We start from the raw sequence: 9,176 nt of genomic DNA, 5'->3' as shown, positions 1-9,176 counted from the left end.
ATGAGTTAGATTATTTGTCTAAATTTAGAATTTACTCAAAATTTAAAAGGTTTTGTACAAAAATTTTAGGTTCAAAATATGAGATTAAACAAAAAAAATTAGGTCCATTTAAATTATGGGACGGGATCGGACTTAAACATTCAATATCTAAACTTGACTTAGCTCGACCTATTTTAAGTTTATAATATTTATATTATGTTATTTTTATATATTATGAAATTTAGAATACATTAAAAAAACAATTTATATTAAATATATAATACTACTCTAATGTAAACATTAAAATAATGTTAAGATGACTATATAAAAAATTTAATAAATAAAAATGTAAAATTTATTAAATATTAAAATAAAATAAAATAAATATATTTTAAAAATTAAAAATAATATGAGTGGACTTAAAATGAATTTAGATTAATCTTTTATAAATATGAGCGAGTTTGCGTAAAATTTTAAGCACAAATTTCGAGTTGGACCAATTTTAAATAAATACAAAATATATTAATATCATATTTAAACTCGAATCCAACTAATCTAAAGGAGTTGAAACACCCAAAAGTTGAGTGCACCACCGCATGTCACTGCACTATCAAGTAAATAAATAAGCTTTTCAATACATAATATAAAAAGTAAGGTGACAAAAGATCTTTTTACCGTTGATTTGTTGAATTCATATATATAGAATTAATCTCTTTAAACATTTAAAGAGTTTAGTCTCAAGTATTTCATATTAATTTTATTATTTTTCCACAATTATTAGATTTTGTTTCTATGCTTTTTGGAAAAAAAAACATTAGGGATCTAATATTTGAGTTGAGCTTGTTTTAAACACCTAGTTAATGCAAGAATGAGAAGATGAGATTGAACTGAAGTTAAAGTCACGGCACAAATGTTTTTGCCATCAACTAAAGAGTTGGACTTCACCAAATCACACGATTAACTGCCTTTGAAGTCGTAGCACCAACACTCGTGCTCACAAAATTAGGCCAATGATGTTGTAATACCGACCACAACCCTGATGATGGAGAATTGAACTGGATTGAGAGCAATGTCACAACACTAGATGCTATGGTTGCGACACTAAGGGGTCAATGACACCAAAAGTTGAAACTATCGAGGATGTCGCTATATTAAGATGTGGGTGTCATAATACCAACTTTGACTAAGTCAAAATTTTGAACAGCATTTTTCAGTCCAACAAAACTTAACCCAGCATACAATGGAGGGCAAAATGTCATGCAAGGTTAAATTAAAAAATAATATAAATACTATTTTATAAGTGTTTTTATGGTGGAGAAAAATTAGGATAGACATTAAACAATTTTTTCTCTCTATTTTTCTTCTCTTTTCTTTTCCATTAGAATAGATTTTAATTTTGGTTGTTTCATTTCTTCTTTTTTGTTGAAGACTTTGTAAAAGAGAAATGATTAAACTCCTACATTTCTTTGGATTTTCATCAATTGAGTGTAAAAATTTTCAAATCCTTTGCTTTTATATATTCCACACCATGCATTTGATGGAATGCCTTTTATGTGATTGAGTTTAATTGTATGCTAAATTGGTTGTCGGGTTAATTGATTAGTTATTTGGCAAATTAGGTTGATAATTATTCTTGATTAATTTGTTGTTTTTTTTAGATCGAAATGCTTAATAGGATAGAATTGACGGCTCTAGTAGAAAATCTAGATAAATGAAATCAAGAGAAGAGTTTATCATTGATAGGTCAATATAATCCTACCAAATAGTGAGACCTTGTAGGTTTAATCCAATCTCTTAACCTCACCACTTTAGCTTCCTTTATCAGTAAAGGAGGCTCCGGACATTTGCGAAGTCCGTGCCTCCCGTCTGGTCGTCCTTGGGCAGATCTTATAATCATATGGCGACCGTTTAGTTTACTTTGAAATTGCAGTAATCTGCACCAAGTGTCTCAGCACTGATGTTCATCTTCCATATACATACATAAAATGCACAAAACAATGGTTTACAACACAAATGATGTTTTCGAGGAACTGAAACATTTATTGACCCAATAATCTGTTGTTCGTTGTAATTTTACCCCAATAATATAGTTACAAATTTAGATAAAGACAGCTTTAACTTAACCACTAGTTTGTATTCATGCTATGTGCCTAAAACAGAATTATAGAATTTCACATTTTGGATCTTACTTTGGCTATAAGTTCTCTCCTCAGGATTTTCCCTGATACCGACTTTGGGACACTGCTTATGAATGTCACCTTCCTTAACCTTTTGAAAGGTGCCACCTGCAAAGGTGAAAAACAGCTTCGGTTTTATAAGGTCTTCCTATTTCATTGGAAGGGAAAAGACTTCACTTAAAAATGGCTATCGATTTATTTGGATATCGTACCTGTTTAGCAATAAACTTTTGAACATCTTCTTCGGTTAATGAACTGTTGGGTGAGCGAACAACGTATGCAACTGGGACCTCACCAGCTTCATCATCAGGATATCTGTAGTGTGATGAAATATGTGTTAACTCCCAATGATGTCTTTACAAGGAAGAACTCAGGTATTTTCCCAGATTTAGATTATGCAAACAGTTAAAATTTTTTGGGTATAACTTACGGGATAGTGACAGCATCCAGTATTTCAGGGTGAGATACAAGTAGACCTTCAAGCTCTGCTGGTGCAATCTGGTGAGTAATTTATGAAGCAAATCAAAAGGCTTTAATTTAGAAAGAAACACATTAAATCATACACATATTAACTTTGGGATCACCAAAAAGACTTATATATATAGATAGTTAAACCAGAACACTACAGCATAAGAACTGTCTATGCAACTATAACTGTTACGTGAAAACGAGCATTCAACGTAGAACCAATTGGCAATTGAAATACGTTACCTGGAAACCTTTGTACTTGATCAACTCCTTAATTCTGTCAACAACATAGAGATAACCGTTCTCATCGAAGTATCCAAGATCTCCGGTATGTACCCAACCCTTTTCATCTATTGTCTGTTTAGTTGCCTCAGGATTGTTGAAGTATCCTGAAAATAGTGATTGGAAATTGCAGTGTCAGAGAAAATAGCATAAGTACAAGAAAATAAAAATATATTGCATTCATACAAATACAGGTATAGGTAGATTACTATGTATTGACTTAACCAATGACTGTTCATGATCCCGTAATTGAATCAATGTACCAAACTAGAGGAATGTTATGGTAAAACTTCATTTGAATGATGTGGTAGAAAGCAACATGATTGGCTGTGGATGACGAAGCCCACCACTTTCCTTTAACCATTTAACTCTTGTGCGTAGCTGATTTAACTGTTAGCATAATACATGCACCTTTACTATATCACAAATCAAACTCTTAACAGACCACAAATAAGGGTTATTAAGAATTTTACCGATCTACATATGAGATGCAAAGCTAGAAGTTATTGTTATCATATCAAAGAGGCTGAATGATTAGCATATACAAATAGCTGGATGTTATTTATACCAAAAGATCGATCTTCTTTTATTTCCACAGGAACTAAGAAGCAAGTAACGTTACCTTGCATCATATTATGCCCTCGAACCCATATTTCCCCTAATTGTTTTGGAGGAAGAGGCTTTGGATTCTCTGTACTGACTATCTGAGCTTCAATACATGAAGCAAGCAGTCCAGCTGAGCCAGTATGTCGGACACCAAATGCGAGATTCTCCATCGAGATAATCGCACAGGTTTCAGTCATTCCATAGCCCTGAAAGCAAAGAAAGCCTTATTAGGAGAAGGCAGCTTCTCTACTTCCAAGTTATTCCAAAAATCCAAAGAATCATGAACTTGGAACAACTTCCAAGCAAATACAATTACAAATCCTACTTCATATATGCTAACAGGCTAGTCACCATTCATTGGTTCCCATGAGAATGTTGCCCAAGATATCAATTTGGATTGAAAGCAACAGTGACTAACACAATATGGATATTTAACTGAACATTTTTATGCATGCAAAGGACCATATCAGCTTGCAGATTTGAAATGCTTTCCCCATTAAGACAACTAAATTACCTGCATAACAACCGCTTGAGGGAACTTCTGTGCACACTCCTCCATCAACTCTTTTCCCAAAGGTGCAGCACCAGATCCAATTTGCTTCAATGAGGAAAGATCAAACTTGTCAACCACATTCTGCTTAGCCATAGCAAGCACAACAGGAGGCACAACCCACAAATGGGTGGCTCTATACTTCTCCACATTCCTCAAAAACATCTCAAAATCGAACTTCGCCATTGACACCAAAGCATTTCCCATCTGTACCTGCGCGTACACCATGACAGCCAATCCAAACACATGAAACATAGGCAAGATGCACAAGTAAACCCGGTGGATATCCCCTGCAAGTTCTTGATCCTTTGTCACCATCAAAGATGATGCAATGAAATTCCCATGTGTCAGAACAACACCTTTACTGACACCCGTCGTCCCCGAAGAGTAAAGCAGCACTGCTGTATCGGTCTGCTTGACGGAAACCGAGGGAAACTCTGTTACGTTACCCGCTATATCAAGAAGATCATGAAATGAAAGGATTTTTGGAGTGCTTTTTGCATTAAATCCTTGTTGGTTCCGTTTAGAACCAAGGAAGATCATAGGGATGTTGAAATCTTTAACTTTGTCGAACAATTCAGGGACGGTGACAACAAGCTTGGGATTGGAATCTTTGAGTTGTTTCGAGAGTTCGTTAACAGTGTACATGGGGTTGGCAGTTGTAGCAATGGCGCCAATGGCTGTTATGGCAAAGAAACAAAGAGGGAACTGAATTGAATTTGGAGCAACGATCAATACTCGGTCGCTTTTGTTGATACCCAGATTTAGAAATCCATGGGAGAGCTTGATGACAGTGGATTTCAACTGAGAGAAAGTGAGGGTTTCCCCAGAATCTGCATCGATGAGCGCTGGCTTGTCAGGGTAACAAGACACGTTCCTCAACAGAAACGAAACCATTGAAAGATTTGGTTCCTTGGGAAAATCTACCGGTGGCCTTAAAGACCTGTAAATCCCATCTCTTCCATACCCAGATTTCTCCATCAAAACCTGATCTTTGAGCTTCGATCCTTTTGTGATTCTTTTAGATAATGAAAGCTGGAAGCTTGGAATGGATTAATAACAAAATAGTGTAGGGACTAACAATGTATGGAAGATCATTTGGTTGAAGAAGCAACGGCACATGGGGACAAGTTGAAGAGAAACGACACTAATGACAAATGACCGATGAAGGATATGTGGACAAAATTAGGCAATAATTTCATGTTTTTCAACCTACAGACAATCCTGTGGATATCTTCAGAGGTTGACTTCGTTACGCAGCCGACTCAAATGAGGATCGAAAGGTTGGATTTCCCCTTCTTCTATAAGTTTGGAAGAAAAAGAAAAAAGATGATACGGTAACTTACTTGAAAAAGTCCAACGTTGTCTCTGTTCTCATCAGAGCCTTAAAAGTACAATGGAGTTGGATCTATTCGGACTAAAAGTGTATTTTATTTTTTATTTAAAAATAAATAAATTATTTTTTATGTTAATTTAAAGAGTAAATTAATTTTTATTAAATAATTAAATAATTATTATTATTAAAATTGGTCTTTTACATCAATATGTAGGGGTTATTTGAGAGTATAACCGTCTAAGGGCCAAAACTAAAAGAGGCTCAAAAAATATTTTTTCATTTTTAATATGGGAAAGAAAATTTTTAAATTAAAATAAATTAATTAAATATTTAGAGCTTTTAAATTTTAGCCATTAATGCTTTATCTCTTAGGGCTTCAACTTTTTTAGTTTTTATAGTATTATATTTTATAATTTTTTAAAAAATTTAATTTATTATTTCGCCTAGAGTCCCAAAAATGTCAAAAAGCGGGTCAATCGAATAAGATACATATGACACATTACGTGTCATTATTTAATTATTTTGTCAATTACATTAAGTTTTAATAGTACAAATTAATAAATTTTTAATAAAAAAGCTAACTTAATTTCCAATTTAATGTGTAAAATTAAATTTATTAAATTTTAAAAAAAATAAAAAATAATTTAACTCTGAATACAATAACCTCCTTATATTTTACACCTAAAAACTCATTTCTTCATATTTAAACTTTAAAATAGTCAGCAAAAAACAAACGGAAGTAAAAAGAAAAAAGTCAAAAGCTTAATAGTCAGTTTCACATTGCCGTTACATAGTATTCAAAAGTTACATTTGGAAAAAATAATTTATTTGAAAAGTATTATAGAAAAGTACAATTGATTAATATTAATTTTATTCATTACATGATATTTAAAAGTAAAATTCATAAAATAACAAGTGTTATTAATTTGATGATAATAATAATTAAATTAATTAATTTAAATAATATTTATAAATTACATATTAAATATTAGTAATATTATAACAATTATTATTATACAAAATTTAGTTTCTTTTAGATCATTTGTTAGCAACGTGGATGTTGATAAATATGCCAAACACTAACAATAATTTCATAACGAGAAATTAATACGTTTTTTTTTGTGTGTGTTTGTGAGAATAAAGACGAAAACACAAACATTTTGCTTTAGATTTAACGACGAGGCTATCTTTGAATAAATTTGTAGTTCCTAGTGTCACGGGCTAAAGTACAAAGTCCGTGACTAGGGCACAAGATGCGCCCATGGAAGTCGATGGATTAGATGGGGATCATTTAGCCCATGAGAACTAGCACTATTCCAAGAACTGTTTGAGAAGCCTGTCAGATTGAAGCCTGGTTGGCCCGATAATGAAGATATGGCAACATAGGTTATTTTTAGTAAGTGAGGAAGTCATTTCTTGTAGATTTGATATGATATGATGTAATCTTGTAAATCTCCAAAATTAAAAGATAGGCTAATCTCGTTCGTCAATGTAATTGGATCTTGATCGTCTGTTTTGGGGGAGCTCAACAATAAATAGAGAGCCCCCCTTACTTGTAAATCATCCATTGTATGTTGAATTCTTAAGAGTAATAAAATTATTTGAGTATTTACTCAAACACTTTGTGTGCATTCTTTTTTTGGCTTTCTGTTGTTCATTTGTAACTTCTTTTGGCACAATCGCTTTCGCTATACAAATTGGTGCCTTAGAGGAATTCTAAAGGAATCCTCACTTTTGGGAGTGAAGGTTGATTTATGCGAGTTTGGAGCGAACGGATCGCCTAAGGTTGCACAGATCATAAGACGAAAGATCTAGCCCCGTGACAAGTGGTATCCGAGCTATTGGTTCGAAGGCACCGTTGGGATGTCGGAATAAGTTGTTGATTAGAATGAGCTAATGCAGACTCGTGGAAGGGCCAGAAAAGCAAGTTGCTCAAGGGACATACTGACAGCCTTGTAAAATTGAGTCGATAATCTCGAGGAGTCCGTAGGGAACATGAATGAGACGCTTGAGTTGGTCGAGGGATGCACAGATGGGTTTGACTCAATGGAAGAGCAACTCAGAGAATTTGTGTTGGATTCTCAGTGCCAATGTGGAAAAGATGAATGAATTAGTCAATTCCACTACGGAAAAACTAGCAGAGAGGGATGAGACTCTTGAGGATATGGTGTTAACCAAGAAGAAGGAAATTGAAGAGCTTAAGGGAGCTCATGATTTACAAAGTTGCTTTGAGTAAGGGAATATTGTCTTCGAGGCCGAAGCAACAAGTAACAGATGTTCCTAAACCAAAGAAGTTCAAAGGTGCAAGGTTCACAAGGGATGTAGACAACTTCTTGTAGGAAATGGAGCAATAATTCTGAGTTATGGGCATCGAGGATGATGCCATTTAGGTAAACACTGCTTCAATCTATTTTACTGATGTAGCTTTCTTATGGTGGCGTCATAGGTCTACGGATGAGAAACGTGGTGAAAACGCGATTGGGACTTAGGAAGAGTTCCAAAGAGAGTTGAAGAAGCAGTTTTATCCACAGTATACTGATAAGAAGGCTTGGATTAAGTTGTGCCATCTTATGCAACAAGGTACTATTCGGGAGTATGTTCGGGCATTTAGCGAGTTGATGCTTCAAATCTTTGACTTGAGCTAGAAAGAAACGTTCTATTGGTTCGAATATGGGTCAAATCCGTGGGCAAAGCATAAGTTGAATAGGCAAGGAATCACCAAACTTACTGTAGCCATGGCTAAAGCAGAGCCCTTTGTTGAGTTTGGTCCAACGAAAGACAAGTTCGAGTCGTTTAAGCCTAATGGAAAGGGCAATGGTAAGAGAAACCATGAGGAAGGTAAAGAGGGACATAACGATGATGGCAACAGTACCGATAGCACAAGTGGCAATAGGAAACCATGAGATACGAATCAGGGATCTAACAGCCCAAGGGACAAGAGGAAGATGATAAAATGCTTTCTTTGTCAAGGACCACATATAGTGTGAAAATGTCTAAAGAAATCAATAATTTTGGCTATAAAAAAAAAAGTGAGCTAAAGAAAGAGGCGAAGCCTATTGAGAAAAAGACATCGAGTAAGAAAAGGAATAGTGAAGAAGGGTTGATGTTTGTAGACATCAACATTGCAGGTTAAAAAAAGAAGTGTTCTTATCAATACGGGAGCATCGAACTTGTTCATATCAGAAAGGCTGTGGAGAAACTTGGACTCTCAATTAAGAAATCAAATAGAAAGATCAAGATGGTAAGTTTTGAGAAGGCCTTAACTGTGGGAGTAGTTCGTCATGTGGAGCTACAAATCAACAAATGGAAGGGCAATGAAGGCTTTTGTACTTGGCTTAAACTTCCTTGACAGGATTCAGATAGTTCTGTATCCATGGGCCAATCAGTCACTGGTCCGTTATCAAGCATCGGGATATGAAGGTTGGGACCAATGTGTTGTCGTCAATCCAACTAGTCGAATATGTTTAGTATGGGAGAAACATTAACTCGATAGAACGGAATACTACGAAAGCCCCTTCAGAAAAGTTAGTGGAGCATGAAACCTATATGAGACCTATAAGGTCTACTGTGTAACCGTCACCTTTAGGAAATATAGGTTGTGTATCGGACTTCGAGAGGAAAGAAGCAATACAAAAATAGTCGAAATGAGTAAATGCTGCGGGAAAGGTACATTACGAATACTCTGATAGTGTTTTGAATTCTAACTTGTTGACTTGACAAGATCGTAGGGGATATGAAGCCAATATGTGAGAGTCCAGGGGAGTCTAATGGGAACAAC

At 34.7% G+C, this 9,176-nt stretch overlaps 1 protein-coding gene across 1 annotated transcript; it reads right to left on the bottom strand.

Annotated features, from left to right (window-relative positions):
- Positions 1 to 1,998: 1,998 nt before the first annotated feature.
- LOC108480448 (probable CoA ligase CCL7) lies at positions 1,999 to 5,461 on the bottom strand. Its single transcript, XM_017783456.2, has 6 exons — positions 4,027 to 5,461; positions 3,529 to 3,718; positions 2,868 to 3,013; positions 2,587 to 2,654; positions 2,369 to 2,471; positions 1,999 to 2,264 (listed from the first exon to the last, which is right to left on the bottom strand). The coding sequence occupies exons 1-6, from the start codon at positions 5,041 to 5,043 to the stop codon at positions 2,151 to 2,153; spliced, it is 1,638 nt and encodes a 545-aa protein (XP_017638945.1). The 5' UTR covers positions 5,044 to 5,461; the 3' UTR covers positions 1,999 to 2,150.
- Positions 5,462 to 9,176: the final 3,715 nt, after the last annotated feature.

Source organism: Gossypium arboreum, chromosome 1, assembly GCF_025698485.1.
Source record: "Gossypium arboreum isolate Shixiya-1 chromosome 1, ASM2569848v2, whole genome shotgun sequence".
Lineage (NCBI taxonomy): Eukaryota > Viridiplantae > Streptophyta > Magnoliopsida > Malvales > Malvaceae > Gossypium > Gossypium arboreum.
This window is presented reverse-complemented; position numbering and strand designations above follow the sequence as displayed.

What these genes read in the sequence shown, in the direction of transcription:
- LOC108480448 (XM_017783456.2), bottom strand. Translation starts at nt 5,043, where the DNA reads ATGGAGAAATCTGGGTATGGAAGAGATGGGATTTACAGGTCTTTAAGG. An exon ending in TCAAGTACAAAGGTTTCCAG is followed by an intron (nt 2,655 to 2,867) that starts GTAACGTATTTC and finishes ATTACTCACCAG; the next exon opens with ATTGCACCAGCAGAGCTTGA. An exon ending in AAAAGTTTATTGCTAAACAG is followed by an intron (nt 2,265 to 2,368) that starts GTACGATATCCA and finishes TCACCTTTGCAG; the next exon opens with GTGGCACCTTTCAAAAGGTT.